This window comes from Penicillium hispanicum (genome assembly GCF_028827665.1).
Source record: "Penicillium hispanicum strain IBT 35686 chromosome Unknown utg000004l_segment0_segment0, whole genome shotgun sequence".
Classification (NCBI taxonomy): Eukaryota; Fungi; Ascomycota; class Eurotiomycetes; order Eurotiales; family Aspergillaceae; genus Penicillium; species Penicillium hispanicum.
The window spans coordinates 3,097,551-3,117,905 of record NW_026623196.1 but is presented as its reverse complement, the minus strand read 5'-3'; the positions used below and the strand labels follow the sequence as shown (position 1 = coordinate 3,117,905).

The following is a 20,355-nucleotide window of genomic DNA, read 5'->3' as shown; positions in this document are numbered from 1 at the left end:
TCGCGCAGGCGATACCGAATGGATCCTGGCGTAAATAGATGTCTATGGCCAGTTTCCACCATGCGGCACGACAGCTGGCGCATGGCATGACCCATACGAGCCATGATCTTAGTCCGATGGTGTGCTTTGAGTTGAATTACATATACTCACTCTCCAGGAGTCCGTGGCGTCGCTCCAACCGGGTCAGTAATTGTTGATCCCACAAGGCCGCCAGCATCCATCTAGGATGTGTATATGGCACAATGGCCGATCTGCCCATTCTCCTGATAGCAGCCTCCCTGGCATCTCGACACGCAACTCTCCCCGCACATTGGCGGATATTGGCGTCGCTTGGACAAGTCTGGAAGCCGCGCTGGAAAGCTAAGCATGGGCGCTGGTGGCGTCGATTCCAGCACGCGACCTATCTCCTGGGTCGCGAATCGCTTCCTCTCTTTCCCAGGGTTTGCACGTAGCGTCCCAGGGTCCATCAGGTATAAGATGGGGAGTGGATCGTGAAGACACATTCAACAATGAAGAGCCGAGCGCAGCCGGGAGCAATGTAACGTGGTCCACAGCGCCGACGCCACCACTCACGCTCGTCCACACCGAGGCTTAAGCTCACTTGGCTTCCTTGGAGAGCCCACTCATTTCGGTCAACTCCGCCCGCGATTTCTGAACAAAAATCAGAGTGGGTCGTGAAGCCAGCAGCCTCGCTGTGGGCGCAAAGACTCTGCATCCCGCTCCGTCGCCGCTCCGGCTGGTTCTAGCGTCTTTTGGCCCCCAGATGCGCGACTTCGTTCACGATCAGCCCCCAGTGGTCGACCTGAGACCCTTGGGACCTTTGAACCCCGACTTCCGAGTTCCAGGTTGCATTTTCCACTGGGTGTGCCGTACATATACTTCCTGTCCACAGGGGGGGGCTTTCTCTGTTTTCTCCTCCCTTTATCCCTTTCTTCACTTGGTCCCCTCGGCTCTGCTGGTGGCCCCTTGAACCTTCTTGCGGCAAATGGCTCAGAACCTAGCGGTCGAAGGCGATCCTCGCCTGCACGAGAAGGAGCGCGACATCCTCGACGCGGTCAATGTTGCCCCGTCCGATGGCTCGGGCACGATTGGGGGGATTCGGCCTCAGCACCGCCAGCTGCACGACTCGAGCGTGACCTTTGAGGAGTATCACCACTATGCTCAGCTCACGCGGACCGAGGAGGACAACGCCGGTGGCTCCGAAACGGGCATTCTGTCGATCATCTTCCCAAGTAAGAACGACGCTGGTGTGGAGCAAAAGACGGAGAATGTCACCCGCGATGCCTCCAAGTTGAACACCAGCGACCTGAGCACCCGGATGACCATCACCGACGAGGAATGGACCAATGCCTCCCGTGCGCTTCGTACTGCCAGTCGTGGTGCCATCTTCTACCTCATCACCACCGACATTCTGGGTCCGTTCGGTCTGCCCTATGCCTTCGCGACTACCGGTTGGGGGTAAGCATGAACCTCTAACGACTTTTTCTCTTTGGTGACTGCTAACCAATGACGCTCGATAGTCCCGGCGTTGCCCTGTACACCGTCTTTGCCGGTCTTGCTGGCTACTCCGGATATCTTCTCTGGGATACCTTCCTCGGCCTGGATTCATACCAGTTCCCCATCCGCAGCTTCGGTGATATCGGTTTCCGTCTCTACGGTCCCTGGCTGCGATACCTTTTCAATATTCTGCAAAGTATCCAGCTGGTTCTCAACGTCGGTCTGATTTGCATTTCCAACGGAGAGGCCTTGTCGCAGGCTGCCAAGTTCAAGCTGTGCTACATTGTCTGCTGTCTGATCTGGGCTCTGGTCGGCTTCTTCCTCGGTCAGATCCGTACCCTCCAAAAGTTCGGATGGCTTGCCAACGCCGCCGTGTGGTTCAACCTGCTGTGCATGTTCATCACCATGGGCGGAGCGGCTCACTCCCCTCCCAACTACCAGGCTGCGTCGGAGTCTGCTGGCGCTTCAATCGGCAATGGCTCCTCGGTCACCCCCGTGAACGGGGTCTACCCTCCCGTCATGACCACCGGTGGTCTGCCCGATCCTTCCAACTTCATCGCCACCGTCAGCGGTGCGATGCAGGCCGTATTCTCGTACGGTGGTTCCATGGTCTTCCCCGAGTTCATGTCCGAGATGAAGCGCCCCAAGGACTTCCTATCAGGCATGTGGGCTGCCCAGACCTTCATCTACTTCTGCTACATGCTCTACGGTCTGTTCATCTACGGCTACCAGGGCCAGTACACCGTCAACCCTACCTACCTGGGTATCAGCAAGTATAGCATCCAAACCGCCGGCAACGTCTTCGCCATGGTCGGAGGTGTCATTGCCGCCGGTCTGTACGGTAACATCGGTCTGAAAGGTAAGAAAACTCCCCAGCACGCCGTCCGGTGAAGCCTCCTCGCTGACCATCCGCCAGTTGTCTACAACAACATCTTCGTCGAACTCTTCCGCTTCCCACCCATGACCCACAAAACCGGCAAGTTCCTCTGGGCCGGTTTGATCCCCATCTACTGGGCCATCGCCTTTGTGATCGCCGCGGGTATCCCCAACTTCTCCGGTCTGACCTCCGTCGTGGCCGCGTTCTGTATCCTCCACTTCACCTACACCTTCCCCCCGCTGCTCGCGACCCTGTTCTGGATTAAGAAGGCCGCTATGCGCGATGGCGAGGGCTTCGACCCCGCCACGGGCTCCACCGTCCGTCACGACGCTGGCGTCAAGCGTCTGGTCCGCGGATTCTTCGCGCAGCGTCCCAAGTACCTCGCCTTTAGCGTTTTCAACATCTTCTACACCCTCGGCGCGCTGGCTCTCGGCGGTCTGGGTGCTTACTCGGCCATCATGTCTCTCAAGGCGGCGTACGCCGACAGCGTGACCACTGCCTTCACCTGCCACAGTCCGCTGGATGGTTAAGCAGACTGGGTGCCGTGGGTTGGTGGTAATTGTTCTCGATTGTGCATATAGGGATGGAAAAATGAGCGATGATGTGTACGCAGTATTTAGGTAAATAATTATCCGAGGGGCGTCCTGTTGATTCCCAGGTTTATATGTTATGTTTCACTGCTCGATGCAAGTCCGTATACAGGGCGCGCGGTACTACCTATGTAGGAATTCGAGAGGTATTCTCCGCTCTATATTTGAAATATACTTCGTGTCAATCATGCAGCGCTGCACTAAGGGATCCCTAGCCAACTTGAAATCGTCGCCTCGAAAGCTCAAGCACAAAACTGTCAAGAAGCACGATACCATACGAGCCATCACTCCTACAGAGCAGTTTCTGCGATCTTTCGCTCGTATCGAGCATCGGTCCACCGCACATTGCTCACAGGTCGGATTATGTGCACTCTCCTCGCAGACCCTCATGTAGTCAAGACCAGCAATGCGGTCAAGGCATATATATTCTTGACAAGGAACACGAAACGCCCCAATCACATCGAGACTAACCCTGCTTCACCAAGCCAGGACGCACATCCAACCGGGGACATTCCTCGCTCCGCGTACTCGTGACGTTATCGTAGGGATATGGAATCGTCCAGATAAGGTCGAACCTGCACAGTGACATCTCGATTAGCAGGCTCCAAAACCAGAAACGGCAGTCACTGAGAGCGCACAGCATTGTCCCACGCCAAGCCAGGCAGAAACATAAGACGCACGAAGGTCGGTCAAAAGGAAGACGATCCGATCCCGATGTCTCTGATGCCAGCGACCGCAGCGACAATAAAGTCACACACACAAGGAAAACCCTCATACCGATCCTCGGGGTATTCGAGTGGATCCTCCGAGCCCAACACCTCCTGTATCCGGTCCATATTCTTGTGGCGCCACGCAATCAAGATGTTCCCGGGCCCGTCATACGCGCGAACCGCGTCCGCCACGCACTCGGCATCCTTGCGCGAGCAGTGGGTGTCGATCGCGAGGCCGAGGTCCTGCGCCACCGGCCGGACCGTCTTGAACGCGCGCCGGTGTTCGCCATCTGGTCATGGGAGATGAGATATGCGGAACGGGCCTCGGGTCACTCTGGCCCGGTCCGGGTGTACCGTAGACCTCTGGATCCAGGCGTAGGTGAGGTACTACTTACTCCATTTCACCGTCGGCGCCATGATGTGCCCGATGTGGTACGCGGAGTTGGCGCCGAAGACGTGGCGCAGGCACTGTGCGCGCCGGGCGCCGTCGAGGGTGAGGTCGTGGTTGTCTGGGTTCGTGGGCTTCTCGCCGTGGCGGATGAGATAGACTGTCGGGTGGTGGGTGGCTGATGCGGCGATGGCGAGGAAGAGACAGAGAAGCGGGAATGTTGGATACGGGAACATCGTGGCTGAGGATCTTTGTCTTTCGTTCTTTCTTTTCTGCTAGGGGTGTCTTCCCCCTGACACGGATCTAGGATGTATTTGAGATAAGATCGGACCAGATCAGATTGGATCGAGGGGTTCGATGTTTTATAACTATGATTTCGGCAGTGACGAAACCGGATTCCCCTGGCACAATTTCTTGCTGACATGTCTTTCTTTCTGCAGATCAGTGGACACGCTGCATGGGATGGTTCGTCCGAACGGGTGTTCGGGATGGTTGATTGGCTGGTGGGAGTTGATGTCGGCGAGCCTAGTAGGGCTGCTCACCGCAGTTTTGGTCGATCAGAGCTGTGGTCGGGGGTGGATGTGGTAAGGCCTAGATTGGGCATGAGGGTCCATGGACGAACGAATGAGTGGACATCCAGATGGACATATCGCTATATGCGATAAATGCAGCAAGAATAATGGTCGCGGAGAGACGGGTTGCATCTTGATATACATATATTCGCGGGATCACCGGATTAGGAAGTGATCTATGGGCGATAGAAATTAAAGGAGCTGAGTCGAGTTCATCAACTTGATCCTCGGTCACTCTAGCATTCCCCTAGGCCAGGCGAAGTAGCCATGTCCGACGGTAGCCACCGCGATCACCAGGCCAGTAAGGGGCCGCAGATTGCGATCCATGGATCCATGACTGTCCGGGGCGGATGACATGCACTGGCAGCTGATCCTGCATAACTGACATCCAGAGCCTGCAGACTGAGTCGCACAAGGGATGTGGGATACGTTGTCTCGATAGTCGTTTGATGTGCCGGGCCATTATCTTGTAACTGCGCAACGGGATGATTGATTTCCTTGAATGAGGTGGACCCAGAGTAACAGCTGGAAGGGCCCGGCGAAGATTCTTGAGGAGTCAAGCCGATGATACTGAGTGTATCACTTTGGCAACCCCGATCGCCGGCTTCTCTCATGATACAACCTGTTCGATCACAGCTGCACCCACCGCCCCTTCTACTCCGACTCGCGGCCCCGGGGGTTGAGCAAGCTCGGCCAAGAAGTGTTGCCGGCACAACCGAGCCCACCAGGGAAAATGTTGATTGTGGGGGCATCATCATACCAGCGGTATGATGCCGCCAAGCAGGAAGAGCCAAGGGCAAGAGCGGGTTAGGCAGCCGGAAATTGAGGACTTGGCGCTGCGTGTTGTCGATAGAACATTCTTCGAAGCCGTGGAAGAGTGTCATGCTATTTCGGGGGAACCGGGCCACGTACGATGTGCGTAATATGACGGAGAGGCTCAGTCGACACAGCCCCATCTACGAGGGGCCAAGGGGCAGTTTTTCACCCTTTTGGGCACAAAGTCGTTCCAGCACGAGAGGTGTGGCGGTGCCAGTCCCGTCACGCGTATGTAAACCAATCCCCAGACGAGAGAGTTAAGGCTGAGGTCGCTGCGCCTCGTCCATTTCGAGTAACTACGGAGCATGTGGGGGTCGTTCCGTCAGCCCTGCGGTTCGCTGGTCGCGGAAACGTTTTGCTATAAAGCGGTTCATCTGCCCCTCCCTTGTCATCCCCTCTCATCTTCCCATCCATCTTCCATCCTCCCAACTTCCACTCTTCCATCTCTTCGTCACTTCATCACTTCATCATGTCCGGCTACTACGACAACAACCAGTACAACCAGGGCTACGGCCAGCAGCAGGGCTACGGCCAGCAGGGTTACGGCCAGGGTGGCTACGGTCAGCAGCAGGGCTACCCGCAGGGCCAGGGCTCTTCCGGCGACTACTACGGTGGCCAGCCCCAGCAGCACCACCACCAGGGTGGCTATGAACAGCAGCAGTATGGCCAATACGGTGGCCAGCAGCAACAGTACGGCGAGCAGCAGTACGGCCAGGATGCCTCCCGTCAAGGGTATGTGTCTTCTTTCTTCCACTTACTCTCGCATCCCACACTAACCTCCTCCAGTCACTATGACCAGCAGTCGGCTCCCGGCCAGGCCCAGGAGGGCGAGCGTGGTCTCGCTGGTGCCCTCGCCGGTGGTGCTGCCGGTGGCTTCATGGGCCACAAGGCCAACCACGGCATTCTCGGAACTATCGGTGGAGCCATCGTGGGCAGCCTCGCGGAGGACGCCGTTAAGAAGCACCGACACCACGACGAGCAGCAGGGCCCTGGCGCTCCCTACGGTGGTCCTCCCTCTCAACACAGCGGCAACGGCATGATGGATCAGCTCGGTGGCTTCTTCAAGAAATAGACGCTTCGGATCTGATTTCGCCCTCGTCGCCCCTGGCATTGCTCTTGCCTCTTTGTCTTTTCTTTTACTACCTCATATGATGACCCCATGCTCATGAATTTCCTTGCTGGTTTCTGCTCTCGGAAATGAGTTGGCCTGCGTGTGCTTACGCCGGATCGCTTGTATCTCTTTCTTTTTTCATATCGCCCCCATGCTGGGGAACTGTGTACCATGGCCATCTTGCATTGATAACAAGGGATTTCTCCCAATCGGATTCGCATCATTGAAATTAGTTCTGAGATCCTTCGTAGAACAATCATCTCCACGTAGCCCGATCGCAACACGTTTCGCCACTCGCGCGGGGGCGATCAGCGTTCGCCCAAAGGGGAATAGCGCACGGAGGTCCGGTATAAATGCCTCAGGTATCTGCCAAGCCCGACAAAAGTTCGGCGTCAAGTCCAGTCCTGAACACGCTTTTCGTCCAGGTCCAGCCCATTCTACACCCAGCATGATTGTACGGAATCTATGTGTGCGGCAGAGTGAGTTTTGGGATTCTACTCACCCTGCATACAGGACGTCGCTGACCCCCAATCCCCACAGGCCGCCAACTCCTGTCCCTGACGCGTCGGGCTCCGGCCTCCAGTCGCTTTCTGTCCACCGATCCTCCGGTCGAAACTGCCGTGCAGACACCTCTTGAGGAAGCAATTCCTCAGTCTGCGACTTCTATTCAAGATGCGGCACAGGCCTCAAGGATTGAACGACCGCCCAGCGCAAAGCAAGAATGGCGAATGCTGGAGAACCAAAGTGAGCACTCCTGATCGAGATTCTCGCGATTTTTTCTACCACCGCGAGACCACCATGAGCTCTTGCTGACGATCTTATCTCCTACCTGCCCTGTAGGACGCAAATTCAACCAGCTCGGTACCTCCGTGCAGGAATCTTTCGTCCCCGAGGACATCATCACCAATCCGCCCAAGCCCTCCCAAATCACATTGGAAATGCTCCTCGCTGCCGGCACACACCTGGGTCATTCGACCTCACGCTGGAACCCGCAGAATTCCCGGTATATCTTCGGTATCCGCGAGGGTGTCCACATCATCTCGCTAGACGTGACAGCCGCCTACCTCCGACGTGCCGCCAAGGTCATCGAGGAAGTGGCCGCGCGCGGTGGCATCATTCTGTTCGCTGGCACTCGCAAGGGCCAGAAGCGGGCTGTCGTCGGTGCTGCGCAGCTTGCAAAAGGATATCACATCTTCGAGCGGTGGATTCCTGGCAGTCTGACGAACGGGCAACAGATCCTGGGCCATTGTGAAACCAAGGTGGTCAATGCCTTGGACGAAGAGCTGCCCGAGTTCAAGGCCGACTTGGCGGACCGCCCGTCCGTCAAGCCGGATCTCGTGGTCTGCCTCAACCCCCTGGAGAATGTGGTGCTGCTGCACGAATGTGGGCTAAACAACGTGCCTACCATTGGCATCATTGATACGGATGCCGATCCTACGCGGGTGACGTACCCGATCCCGTCCAATGACGATAGTTTGCGAGCGACGTGCTTGATTGCAGGTATTCTTGGCCGGGCCGGTGAGGCTGGGCAACTGCGTCGGCTCGACATGGCCCGCCAGGGGAAGACCACCTATAAGCCTATTACAGCACACGAGCTGCGCTTGGATCCGTTTACGGGCACCATCCCCGGTGCCGACCAACAGAAACAAGGCTAGCCCGCTTGCAACGATCTTGTTGCGTCTGTTAGAGATATGTATTATAGAATCCACTACCTGGCCCCTAGGTTGCTTTTTGGATCCACATTTGTGGATCTGGTCTGATAGCGCTCTTCCATCCGAGCGGTCGTCTGTACTGAGTAATGAACGCTCTACCTCGCCTTGGCCCCCCTGACTCGACTTGGCTCTTTTCCTGCCCGTTTATCTCTGGATATTCGGCTTGCCTTCTGGGCGGGGCCCGATCCACCGTAAGAATCCCCAAGGTATCGTCATCCATCGAAGACAATCGCGCCATGGATTGGATTCTGGGGTTGCGTCGCGTATAACTTAGCACCCGGCCCAGGTTCTTCCACCCTCTCAGTTTTCTTGATCCATCGAAACTCGCCATTATGCTGGGGACCTATCTAGCCCTAGTGCTTTCTATACTGACACCATCTATGGCTTTCACCGGCTGTACGATGGATATGGAGACGAAAGACAAGTACTATTACGAATTCAAGTTTACATGTGAAGACACCATCACTCGCATGAACGCGAGTGCCTGCCTGGGCGACGACGAGGGCAAGCTCGTCAAGAAGGGCAAGTAGGTTGCTCTTGCTGGTGACATTAAACCCCCTGCACCTGGAGACTGATCCTCTATGTTGCGCAGTGGAAACGCCTTTGGCGAGTGGCTGTGCCGGGACTGCTACATCTACAACCAACCTATCGAGTTCTCAGCCATCGACCGATATGGTCTGATGATGTGCAACTGTGCCCAAGAATCCGACTGGGGCAGTTCGGCTTGGAACTCGATGACGATCTGTAAGTGGGAAGCCTCGCATCCATGCATCTTTCCATGCACCCCGGCTGCAGATCGCTAACCAATATCAGCTTCTCTCTTCACAGAGCTTGCTGCGACCGAATCGCCTTCCGGCGGCTTGACCTTGACCTGCGGCGACAGCACTGCCCATCCTTCACAGTATACAACTATTACGACGCACACGACGACCTCTTCTACTACGAGCAGTACTAGCACGAGCACAAGCAGCAGCAGCAGCAGCAGCAGAACCCCTACACCAACCCCTACACCAACCACCCCTCGAGTTACCCCGAAAACCGGCACTCGCCCGGCGACTCGAACCGCCGGGAAAACGAGCACCAGAACTCCCAGCCGAAGTGGCACCAGGACGCCCAGGTTTACCACCAAACCTGCCAGCGCATTCACTGTCTGGCCGGGCGCAACTTCCAGCGGAACGCCCATTGCTGTCAAGAGGGTCCGTCGCTACTAGACCGAGGCTCGCTCTTGCGATTGCTACGGTGGATAATTGGATACGCACGAGGTTCGGCCTTTGCTCTGTGATGGCCCCCCGGTAACGACTTCCAATGGGGGCCGCGCTACGGAGGCATGGCCTGATGATGAAATGATGCAAGGCGATTGGCTCATCAGGATTCCGGAATCGCAATTGCGCTTTATTGCGCTTGGATGACTTTTAGATATTATGATTATGAGGCCTGGCTGCCCACGATTGTCACAATAGAATGTTGATGATGAATCCCTGGTTGGATGAGCATCAGAGGTGAGATGGCTTATCTAGGTATTTGAATTGTATATAGAGAGTCAGATATGCGAAAGGGTTCCATCAGTGGGGTGTCGTGCATTGAGATTGTTGGCTTCATTATGTTACATGGCAAATCCATCAGGTACCGCTTACGCTAAAATGGTGTAAACGTCGCGGCCCTGTCTATCAGCACCCTTGAACACAATCATCTGTCCAGAGCTGGTGGAGACGCGACGATGGTCGCCATGGTGTAGGATGACATCGAGATCCTTCCAGGCGGGGACAAAACCAGTGCGCTCGTCGCGTTTGAAATCAACAAAGACCTTCTCCACAGTCGAGCTGTAGCTAATCGTGTACCTCGACATATTCGGCTTCTGCGAGATGCCATCGTCCTCGTACCATGTCGTCGAGAAAACGTTGCCGTGCGAGGTTCCCTTGGGCGGGAAGATCTCGACCCCACGATAGTCGTCGAGTTCCGAAACGCTAAGCGAGGCGGCGGTGTCATCGCCAGGCACGCGGGTGTGCACGCTCTTACCAACAGGAATTGCCCCGCCGATCCTGGCGAGCAGTGGGATGCTATCGCGCCATTCAGACGCAATCTGAGCCCACTGGCCCGACGCCAGATAGTTGTACGGGGCGTTCATGTTCACGTAGCCATAATCGAATTGCGCGCCTGTCTTGCGAGGAAGGTAGACTTGCGCGACCGACACGCCCGGCTCGTACACGCCACCTACGAGCACGGTGCTGCCGAACCAGAACTGCTCGTCGCCGGCCTTGAGCGCCTTGCTCCACACCTCCGGATCGGATTCATAGCCCCAGCCAATCCAGCGCTGCGGTGGGATCGCGCTCTGGTGGCTCTCCAATCCGAGAGAGTAGATGTATGGGAGCATCTCGTAGCGGCGCTTGATGGTGTCTCGGACCAACGGGGTAATCTCTGGGTACATAAAAGGCTCGATGACCTCGCCGACGGAATTGTTGTCAGGCGAGGTTTTGAAGCAGTTAATAGTGAAGCGAATAGAGTGGCATCCAAGCTGAATCCAGCGGAGGAGCAGTTCGGGCGACGGCTGGGGGCCTTCGAAGCCGCCAATGTCGTGTCCTTCGTACTGGAGTGGAATTAAAGTTAGCTTTAGAACTCCACGGCAGTGGCGCGCTGTCTTACCTGCAAAAGGGACATGCCAGAGTTCAGGGATAGTGCATTGGAGCCTTTCATATTCTCCCAGCTGGTGACATTGTCACCACTCCAGGTGCTGGAGGCGTATCGCATGGTTCCAGGTGTGGCGCTACGAGTCAGAACAAAGGGACGGTACTTGGGCTCCATATCCAGCAGTGCATCATGAGAAGATTTGCCCATCAGCTCGGTGTGGAAAGCTCGTCCCCATTGTCCGACACTGTTAGGCACCATCTTCCTCGCTCCCACATTGACCATCGAGTCATCGAGGGCCAACGTCCAGTCGTCGTTAGGCAATGTGTACTCGTTGTTATCGTTCCACATGCCGTCAATGCCAGCGCCCTTCAGCTTCTGAACCCCATCGTACCACCACTTGAAGGCCGCCTCGGAAGTAAAATCAATGTGGCATCCATCGCCTCCAGTGGCACCGCCTGCGCTCCACAGACGCATATAGCCAGGCTCATGGGTCTCGGGATCCACGAAAAAGCCGCGGGAGTCAATGAGCCGCTGAAAGTCAGGATGTGAGGCCAACAGGAAGGGCTTAATGTTGGTAATCAAACGGATGCCGTACTCGTGCATCTTGGCAACCCATTGCTCTGGGTTCGGGAAGCGGTGGTAGTTCCAAGTGAAGACGTTTCGCACTTTGGGTTCCGTCTCGGCAATTGAGTATCCAGAACTCATCTGGTGCCCTGAACAAGGTATTCCGTGCTCCTTTAGTTTCTCGGCAAACTCAACGAGAGCCTGGTGTGCTGGCGGCTCATCTAGCATTGTATACTTGTACCCACCAGACACATAACCGTAAGCCCAGCGCGGAACTAGCAATGGGAAGCCGACCAGCTCAGCGTAGGTTTGGACCACATCCTGAATGGTCTTGCCCACAACCATGTACTGCTCGAGACCACCGTAGTCCTGGCGGTACACCTTGAAGTGACCCCAGAGGCCATCAATTTCGGCACCCACAGACCATGAGCCACGGCCGTGAGTTGTTGAGAAAAGAGCCACGCAGCCCTCGGGAGTGGCCTTGATCAGCAGTGGGATGTGCTTGTAGAGAGGGTCAGACTTGTAGACATCGTATCCGAAGCAGTCGGTGGCAGAGAGCTGAAAAGTGCGGCCGCTGAGATCCATGGGCGCGGCCTTCTCGCCGAGTCCAACATGGAGAGCGCTGCGGTCGTGAATGGAGTAGTGTGCAATTCCAGCCGAGTCGGCGACGTAGGAGCGCAGAGGCAGATCGCTATGCAGGGGCTTGTCGGAATCAGTCCATGAGAGGGTGACGACGGGAGTATGTTCCCATTCCACGGTGGCAGTCACACCGCCGACATCGATAGTTTTGGATGTGCCGCTCTCCTTGACGAAGACATTGACATTCTGGAGGTTCGTCTCAGGTTTCATCACACTAGGGAAGGGCGCTACTGCGTGCTTGGGCGATGTGAAAGTAACCCGGAATAAGTTCTGGCGCACTGCCTCGAAGGCGAAATCGAATGGAGTCTTGCTGCTAGCGCTGCTGCGCAGATACAACGAGGCATCTTGTTCCGCGCTTGAGTGCACTTGACGGTACCCACGCGGGCAGACTTCTTTCTGAGGCATGATGATCTGAGGTAATTGTGATCCGGCTCTCTCGTGAGGAGCTACCAAACACCCTGGCGATGCGCTGTATTTGTAGCATTCTGCACCTTTGCCGACCCCGCGCACAATGCAACAATGCACCAACTGCTAGAGATGAGGTGGGACTCGGTGGGGCAGTATAGTTCGAAGATGGGGGATGGGAGATGGGGAACTGGACATCGGAGATCGGGCAAGAAGCCCGACCATGCAGGCCCCAGGCATCCAACCCCGGATCCCAGCGCGAGTTGGTCGTTTCGTCGTTGACACCCGCTGCTCCACCCTCCACTCTCCACGCTACTCACGCACCCCAGCTCCCCGAAATGCATGAATGATTCTTTCAAGTTCGCATCTCCGGCCCTCGCATATCGGTCTTGTTCCCCGAGACCCGAATACTAACCTTCTTCAGCATCCTTCCGGCTCTTTCAGTCTTTCCATCGCACCACAACTTCGTCATGGCCGGAAAGTGATTGGTCGACTCGGAGTTTGTCCGGTAGCCACAGAGCTATGCTACTCCCAATCGCAGTGGACGGAGTGGCAGGAGCAGGCTGGCAAGGATGACGCGGGCTACTAGGATGTTCAAAGACAGTCGACCTTAAGAATTGCCAGAGGTCGGACTTGGCCTGCATTCGCCCGGGGCAATCATAAATTCCGTTTCCCCACGGGGTAGTGCATGCCATATCGTTCCCCAAAGGCTCGACGTGTCTAGTCCGAGCTGGTTACCTTGCTCTGCATCCCTCTCTTGAACAGCCATTCACTCAATTTACTGCATAACTGCTCTTTTCTATTCTATCTTCCATCGTGGTTGACCATCTCCGTGTACGGCTCAGCGATGTCGCAGGAACCAGAATTCTCACAGCCAAAGCAACAGCAGGATGAGTTGATCGAGTCCATCGAGATTGAACAACAAAGGCCTCAGGTTGAAGATTTTGACGCTGGTTCTCCAAAGGATCACGCGCTGGAATTGATCGAGAATGTGGGAGCTCCAACAATCCTGACTCCTGAAAACAACAAGCGAGTGCTTCGAAAGATCGATCTCCGTCTGTTGCCCATCCTGCTGGCAATTTACTTTCTGCAGCAACTGGACAAATCTACACTCTCGTATGCATCCGTCTTCGGGTTGATTGAGAAGGCTCAACTTCATGGCCAGATGTACTCCTGGCTGGGCTCGGTGGTCTACCTGGCTCAGCTAGTCTTTCAGCCCTTGGTTTCCTACCTATTAGTCAAATTGCCTGTGGGGAAGTTCTTGGCCGCCTCGATTTTGCTATGGGGTATTGCACTGTCATGTATGACTTCTGCAGACACCTTTGCTGGGTTGTTGGTATGCCGACTGTTCCTTGGTATCTTTGAGGCAGGAATCGGTGAGTTTATCCAGATGCGATCGACACAAGACGTACGTCTCAAGACCTGACAGAAAGAAATACCAGCACCGGCGTTTATTGCGGTAACTCAGATGTGGTATCGACGTCTTGAACAGCCCGTAAGGCTGAGTTCTTGGTATGCGATGAATGGAGTGGTCAACATGGTTAGCTCTCTAGAGACAAACTATTCCCCTGGGGTAGTACCTAATTGCGCATGCGCCATAGTTTGGGAGCTTGATTACTTACGGACTGGGGCACATCAATTCTTCTGTCTTCGCTCCATACCAGGTGAGTGCCCCTGCTGAAAACGATTGCTGTTGCACTGTAATTTAACCTCGCCCCAGATTATTTTCCTTTTCTTTGGCCTGATTACAGTCGCCATATCTGTCGCCGTCGTGTAAGCCAGGAACCAACTGATGAAATTATAACTGCTGACATTTTTCCAATAGGTTGTTGATGCCCGACTCGCCAGTGCAGTCCAAATTTCTAAGCGAGGAGGACAAAGTGCTGGCAATCGAAAGGTATTTGTTTCCAGCGACAACTAAGGACTATCCAAGCTCACAAATACGCCAGACTACGGATGAACCAGCAAGGCATCGAAAATCATGATTGGAAATGGGAGCACGTGAAAGAGGCATGCCTCGATATCAAGTCTTGGCTTTGGTTCTCACTGATGATGTCTATTTCGTAACTGCTCTCTCCTATTGCCTTCATTCTGGTCAGGTTAGTGCTAACTTAAACCAGAATTCCGAGCGGTGGGATCACGACCTTCGGTCCCTTGATCGTCAAAGCTTTCGGTTTCAATGATCTCAATACAATTCTTCTCAATATCCCATTTGGTGCAGTCCAGCTCATTGCAACTATGGGAGGTGCTTGGCTAGCCACTATTTGGAAGAAAAAGGGGCCCGTTCTGGCTCTCCTGTGTCTCCCGCCCATTGCAGGCTGTGTCGTGCTCCTGAAGATTCCGCACGACGCTTCGCACAAGGGTCCCCTTCTGGTGGGATACTATATTGTAAGTGAGATGGTCTCCCAAAGTTGCATTTTTCAAGGCTAATCATACTGTACATTAGATATCTGTGTATCCAGCGATCAGTATGTGCCGACGTCAATTCATGTTGCTCCCGATCCAACTAACGGTGCCTAGCCCCGTTAATTTACTCCTGGTCGGCTGCAAACACAGCCGGTGAAACAAAAAAGAAAGTAACGACTGGTATTCTCTACGTGGGACAGTGCGTTGGTAATGTATGTAGCCATGCCTAGCCCCAGAAAACTGCGTTAACCGACAACTAGGTCATCGGACCTACTCTCTACACCACGGAAGAAGCGCCACTTTATCGTCGTGGCCTTCTCTCCAAGTTTGTTCCCCACCTCCTGTTTGAAGATCAAGGACTAACAAGTTGATAGCCTCGCACTGTTTTGTGTCTTAATTTTCCTCATCCTGTAAGTCTGCTCGAGATCCTGGTAATTCGATACCGGGATTTATCATCTCTTCCAGATTGACGATGGTCTATCTTTCCCTGCTCAACAAGAAGCACGAGAGCCAGCGAGTTGCTATCGGTAAAGATGCCAAGGTGATCGACCAATCCATGTTCGCCGTCGGCACCGTCCCCGCCGACAAAGAATCAGAGCCCATCCAGCAAGAGGCCAATGATAATGCCTTCAACGACTTGACGGACTGGAAGAATGAGGATTTCGTCTACGTATATTAGGGACCAGGACAGTAGATAGTGTCCACCGGAACTAGGAGAACATCAACTACGCTTGAGGCTGGATTGTTCGACGGACACCACAATTTTTGAAATTCTATCAAGTCTTCTGTAATGGACCAGAGGACGCAGACATCAAGATGAAGCCGTCGCAGAATCCCCGCAATCCATTTACTATTTATCTTTGAGGCGACATCGGCCTTTATCCCCCGGATTCTTAGGGCCAATAGCCGATCGGCCCAATTGCCGAACCCCGCGTTTTTCCCTTCGCGCGTTATGCACTTCAGCAGACGTTGCGACTCGCACCGCAGGGCTAACTCCGTTGAAATTGAAAGATGGAAGAAGATTCCTTGCATGTTATCCCAGCGCCAGTTGGCAAAAAGCGCATCCCGGTACTTGCGCCCGGTTTCTGGCCCCAGGTGTGGTTTGCTGCAAGAAGCTTCATGAACTGATGTCTATGTATAGAAGGCCTGCAGTGCTTGTAGGGGATCCAAAGTGAGCTATATATACACCATGTTTCGAGTGAGGCTTACCTAGCTCACTATATGCCAGGTTCGATGTGATGGAGAGAAACCATGCGGGAGGTGAGCTTCGTCATGATTTCCATCTGTATCTTCCTAACAACATTGCACATAGATGCCACAAATTGGAGAAACAATGCATATTCTTTGAGATACCGAAGGACCCTATCTTGGAGTATTAAGTCCAGCACGACTCCAATATCGATCATAACATTGACTCTCTCAAAGAAGGCTTGTGGGCGTCGAATCTGAAGTCCAATATCTCAGGCGCCAACTCGACGAAGTGAGAAATCTTCTACAGCAAAATCGCGTTCAAAATATGCCGCCACAACAAGTGCTTGATAAATTTGATACCAGTCAGGGAAGTACTTGCACATCATCACGTTCTCAATTCGCTCACCCCCAGAAAGCGCTTGGCCCCCTGCCAGTCCCAGAATCCACGCAGGTTCCAAATGGTCGTCAGTACCAAGGATCTGTACCATTACTCTCCCCGAATGAAGCCTCCGTGCCTTTCCTGTATGACGCCTCAAACTCGGGTAATCCTCGACCGAATAAACGGAAACGATCCTGTTTTGAGATTCGGGATGAGGCTGTTGCGGACTTCATTGATAAGGGCCTAATTTCGCTGGAATTTGCTTTTTCTTGCTTTAATACGTGAGTTCGTTTACATTTCTAGTTGCTTAGTGAAAACTGACTGACATGCCAAACCCGGTTTAGGTTCTTCCAGGGCTGCGTAAGTGCTATTTGATTTTCAACGTGTAGCACCGTGAGTGTTAACACCATGAAACACATCATCAGGATCGGTATATTCCGATTTTTGATCCAGAGTACGATACGTTTGATTCAGTGCGGTCGCGGAGCACCATTTTACTGAATGCAATCTGCACCATCGGCTGCATGGTAGAGACGAGTAAGCATTCCCGATTCTTGTTTTACGTCGCGTAGCTCCCATCTAAACTCAACCCCAGGAACTGGTGGAACGACTTCCGACATGCTTCACGCCGAGCTGAAAAGATGGATAAACGTCATCATTCAAAACAAAGGATTGAATTCTCTCGAATCCGTGCAAGCGATGCTGATCGTCGCATGCTATTCCGCAGAGCGCCTCCTGATTTTATCATTTGCTACCCGAATGGCACTCGATCTTGGATTACACGAGGCCTTTGGGGAGATTACTGAGCGCCTGGCAATGAGGAATGGCGAAGATGTGTACGGTGCTCCGGATTATGATTTTGAGAGAGAGCGTGACTTGATGAAAAAGTCGAGGACATGGTTTGGACTTTTGGTTTTGGAGCATATGTGAGTAGAGTTCTCTTTTGCTGATACAGACCGATTACTAACGCCTCGATGGATTCCGTGTTGATGGGGGGAAGGCGCCTGGTATTCGGCTAATTGGCAATTCAAGACGATGCCGAATTTTGCTGAGCCATCCGTCGACGAATGTCTTGGATCTGCGATTATTCTCTCAAGTTGAGGTTTGTTCTAACGCGACCGCATTTTTGAGAAGATCTGAAATGTATTGACGGCGTTGCTTCTAGTTGAATATATTGAGAGGTAACAAGTCGTTCTCAATGCTGCGCAGGCCTTGTTCTTTTGCTGAAACACTCTTGCAGTCGCGATCAACGATGCTTTAGACCCAGGCACGACACTTGACCGAGCGGGTATATCAGATTTTGTCCACGAAATGAAGATCGACCTTGACCTTTGGTTTGAGTATGTGCTTCTTTCCCATACTTGAAAGAACCAATACTAACTTTGGCTAGTGACTGGCTGCGGATTATCGGTAAGCCTTGGCCCGTCAGTTTTCGAGAGCCTTCACTAACAGGAGTTTAGAGAGCTCCGAGGCCGCACAGCAAGAAAGGCCTTATTTACTGGTCAACCTAAGAGTGCAGAAATGCTGGGGCGAGATGATGCTGAACTGCAAGGCTCTCCGTGCTATGGGTGTCGAGAATGTTGCGTATGTGCGAGATTGGCTGTTACGGGCCATTTATACACCTCTCTAAACGAGCAACTGACCAGATCACCTAGTACTATGTCTACTACTGAGCGAACCATCCTTCTCACAGCCAAAGCAAGTGCCCGCAGACATCTCCGACTTATCATCGTCGAGCCTGAGTTTTACCTTGCTAAGCTCAAATACGCCATGGATTTTGTATGGGCTAAATGTGCATTCTCATTTCTGCTTCTCCTCAAACTTTCACGGCTCCTTCCCGAGCGCGACGAGGAACATCAAGAACTTTTGGATCATGGGAATCGCTTACTAGATGAGTTGACCAAAGCCGGGTCCAATACGAACCAATCCGGGGCGGGAAATATCTATCTCCAGATTCTTAAGGTGAGCATTGAGAAATATGGGCGAGCTTTGCGAGAAGCTCAGCAGCCGAGCGCTGGCGGCTCCACCGCTACATCTCCGTTTTGGGAACTGTTTGATGCACAGGCAGATCTCCAGTGGTTCGTGCCCGAACAATTTGTGTCTGAGTGGGATTTCCCCGGACTGAATTTGTTTTATTTCCCGACTGCGTGGCAGGATTTCTTTGGAGATTTCTCGTTAGCCATGTAGTTTTGCCATTCACATGATGCATATAATGTGGGATGGCGGACGTTGAAAAAATAATCATAAAATTGGGATAGGATTCAACCTATTTATGCCCACCCCGGTGTCATGAGAGCAGACCAATGTAGCCTCTAGAATCATGTTGAGCTTTTGTACGAGCCGTAATTCCTGTCTATCACTGAATCAGGTGTTGGATATCATGGTCAAGTCCTAAATAAAGAGAGCGCCTCAAGTTGTATCGCGAACAAGCATCCTAACCAAGAGCCTTCATGGTGAGCTCGACACTAAGAACAAGATTAGTCATGGTTCAATAGACATTATGCACTGGGGGTAGCAAGAGTGAAGAACATACACAACGAAGGTTCCAGCCGAGACAGGCATGGCTCTCAGCAGGGTCGGGCCAATACCCTTCCAGAAGCCACCAAGACCCTCGACAGCGTAGGTCTTCTTGAAGCAGTCACGCATGGTACTGAACTTTTGATCCGCACCGAATCCATCGGTCTGCATCTTACTCTTGACAACATCGAAGGGATAGCTGGACAGCCACAGGGCCTCACCAGCGAGACCACCGTAAGTCGCAACCTTGACAGCAGAGATGTCCTCTCGCTTCATGTTATTGCGCTTGGCATCCTGGTTCATCATGTACTCGAATGCCATGAACCAGGTACCGTAGGCCTGAGCTTCACGGATAACAGTGACGGCTTGACCGCGGAAAAGACCACGCAACATACCCTGGTGCGCGGACAGCTTACGGACACAGTCCAGAGGCCCCGAATAGAGGCGGCCGGCGCCGTGCGGCTGTGCCTGTAGACGGATACGCACATGCTCGATGGGGCCCGACAGCACAGAGTTGGTGACACCGGCGAACGAACCGGCCATGTAGTACTGCCCATACGAAAGGGCCGAGTCGGCATACTTCTTCTTATTCAGCTCCTCGAGACGACGGCGAGCCTCGTGGAAAGCGCCAAACTGCACGCTTACCTGTACATTGAACCTAGTCAGCTCAGTGCGGGGACACGATGAGACGAAAAATAGCTTACGCAAGCGCCGATCCCGATCAGAGGAGTCAGAGTACCCTTGTAGAAGGCCAGGGGACCCTCATTCTTGAAGATCTGGGTCGCGCAGTCCAGCGCACTCTTGTACTGAGTGGTAGTCTGAAGGCGCACCTTGACAATATCTGCCGTTTTGGGTCAGAGGCGATGCTTCATGCAGTGTGTGCGCTGGGGCTCCACTAACCGAAAGGTTGACCTAGTTTAACAAGTCAGCACTCGAAGGTCAATTCGAAGGTCAATTCTATTGAGCATAGGATGCCGCTTCTCATGCAATGGATCGGTTCAAACATCGTACAGAATAGAAAAGCACATACCTAGCAGGACCTGCGCCATGCCACCGGCGGCGCCCGCGGCCAAGTCCTTGATGGTGCGGAGGGCGCCACCGCCCTTCTCCAGATCCTCAAACGCCTCGTACTCCATGATCGTGCAATTGGACCAGATGCGCAAGTAGTGCAAGGGAGGTGCAAAGGTCAAAGAGTCTCCAGACTCCCCCAGTTTATATCAGGAACCGCTTATCGCGATGGCGCCATCCGCGCTCTGATTCGACGGCCGCGCCGACTGGCGGGAAATCGAGCCTTCACCGCCGGGAAAGCGTGGCGTTACATAAGCACCAGCGCCCGCGTCCGAAAATGCGCGGAGC

At 53.8% G+C, this 20,355-nt stretch overlaps 9 protein-coding genes across 9 annotated transcripts; 6 read left to right on the top strand and 3 right to left on the bottom strand.

Annotated features, from left to right (window-relative positions):
* Positions 1-985: 985 nt before the first annotated feature.
* N7459_004943 (putative amino acid transporter) lies at positions 986-2,904 on the top strand (the record flags this gene model as incomplete). Its single annotated transcript, XM_056944127.1, has 3 exons — positions 986-1,458; positions 1,521-2,356; positions 2,414-2,904. The coding sequence occupies 3 exons, from the start codon at positions 986-988 to the stop codon at positions 2,902-2,904; spliced, it is 1,800 nt and encodes a 599-aa protein (XP_056801010.1).
* A 526-nt stretch (positions 2,905-3,430) lies between these two features.
* Positions 3,431-4,298, bottom strand: N7459_004942 (putative phosphoglycerate mutase family protein; the record flags this gene model as incomplete). Its single annotated transcript, XM_056944126.1, has 3 exons — positions 3,431-3,539; positions 3,742-3,964; positions 4,070-4,298. The coding sequence occupies 3 exons, from the start codon at positions 4,296-4,298 to the stop codon at positions 3,431-3,433; spliced, it is 561 nt and encodes a 186-aa protein (XP_056801009.1).
* A 1,621-nt stretch (positions 4,299-5,919) lies between these two features.
* hel10 (putative high expression lethality protein Hel10) lies at positions 5,920-6,522 on the top strand (the record flags this gene model as incomplete). The annotated part of the gene is made up of 2 exons (XM_056944125.1): positions 5,920-6,182; positions 6,237-6,522. The coding sequence occupies 2 exons, from the start codon at positions 5,920-5,922 to the stop codon at positions 6,520-6,522; spliced, it is 549 nt and encodes a 182-aa protein (XP_056801008.1).
* Positions 6,523-7,009: 487 nt separating this feature from the next.
* On the top strand, positions 7,010-8,216 carry N7459_004940 (mitochondrial 37S ribosomal protein uS2m; the record flags this gene model as incomplete). Its single annotated transcript, XM_056944124.1, has 3 exons — positions 7,010-7,040; positions 7,102-7,305; positions 7,402-8,216. 3 exons carry the CDS (start codon positions 7,010-7,012, stop codon positions 8,214-8,216), a joined length of 1,050 nt encoding a protein of 349 aa, XP_056801007.1.
* Positions 8,217-8,605: 389 nt separating this feature from the next.
* N7459_004939 (uncharacterized protein) lies at positions 8,606-9,484 on the top strand (the record flags this gene model as incomplete). The annotated part of the gene is made up of 3 exons (XM_056944123.1): positions 8,606-8,799; positions 8,866-9,017; positions 9,087-9,484. The coding sequence occupies 3 exons, from the start codon at positions 8,606-8,608 to the stop codon at positions 9,482-9,484; spliced, it is 744 nt and encodes a 247-aa protein (XP_056801006.1).
* A 419-nt stretch (positions 9,485-9,903) lies between these two features.
* Positions 9,904-12,506, bottom strand: N7459_004938 (putative alpha-glucosidase; the record flags this gene model as incomplete). The annotated part of the gene is made up of 2 exons (XM_056944122.1): positions 9,904-10,857; positions 10,914-12,506. 2 exons carry the CDS (start codon positions 12,504-12,506, stop codon positions 9,904-9,906), a joined length of 2,547 nt encoding a protein of 848 aa, XP_056801005.1.
* An 847-nt stretch (positions 12,507-13,353) lies between these two features.
* On the top strand, positions 13,354-15,591 carry N7459_004937 (uncharacterized protein; the record flags this gene model as incomplete). The annotated part of the gene is made up of 11 exons (XM_056944121.1): positions 13,354-13,882; positions 13,949-14,046; positions 14,108-14,170; positions 14,227-14,277; positions 14,332-14,403; positions 14,472-14,569; positions 14,627-14,894; positions 14,953-14,974; positions 15,027-15,124; positions 15,173-15,237; positions 15,378-15,591. The coding sequence occupies 11 exons, from the start codon at positions 13,354-13,356 to the stop codon at positions 15,589-15,591; spliced, it is 1,578 nt and encodes a 525-aa protein (XP_056801004.1).
* Positions 15,592-16,428: 837 nt separating this feature from the next.
* N7459_004936 (uncharacterized protein) lies at positions 16,429-18,669 on the top strand (the record flags this gene model as incomplete). Its single annotated transcript, XM_056944120.1, has 10 exons — positions 16,429-16,763; positions 16,827-16,842; positions 16,908-17,019; positions 17,078-17,408; positions 17,515-17,584; positions 17,648-17,663; positions 17,723-17,822; positions 17,873-17,892; positions 17,943-18,066; positions 18,138-18,669. 10 exons carry the CDS (start codon positions 16,429-16,431, stop codon positions 18,667-18,669), a joined length of 1,656 nt encoding a protein of 551 aa, XP_056801003.1.
* A 247-nt stretch (positions 18,670-18,916) lies between these two features.
* Positions 18,917-20,135, bottom strand: N7459_004935 (uncharacterized protein; the record flags this gene model as incomplete). Its single annotated transcript, XM_056944119.1, has 5 exons — positions 18,917-18,947; positions 19,016-19,644; positions 19,704-19,840; positions 19,900-19,911; positions 20,030-20,135. 5 exons carry the CDS (start codon positions 20,133-20,135, stop codon positions 18,917-18,919), a joined length of 915 nt encoding a protein of 304 aa, XP_056801002.1.
* Between the last annotated feature and the right edge of the window lie 220 nt (positions 20,136-20,355).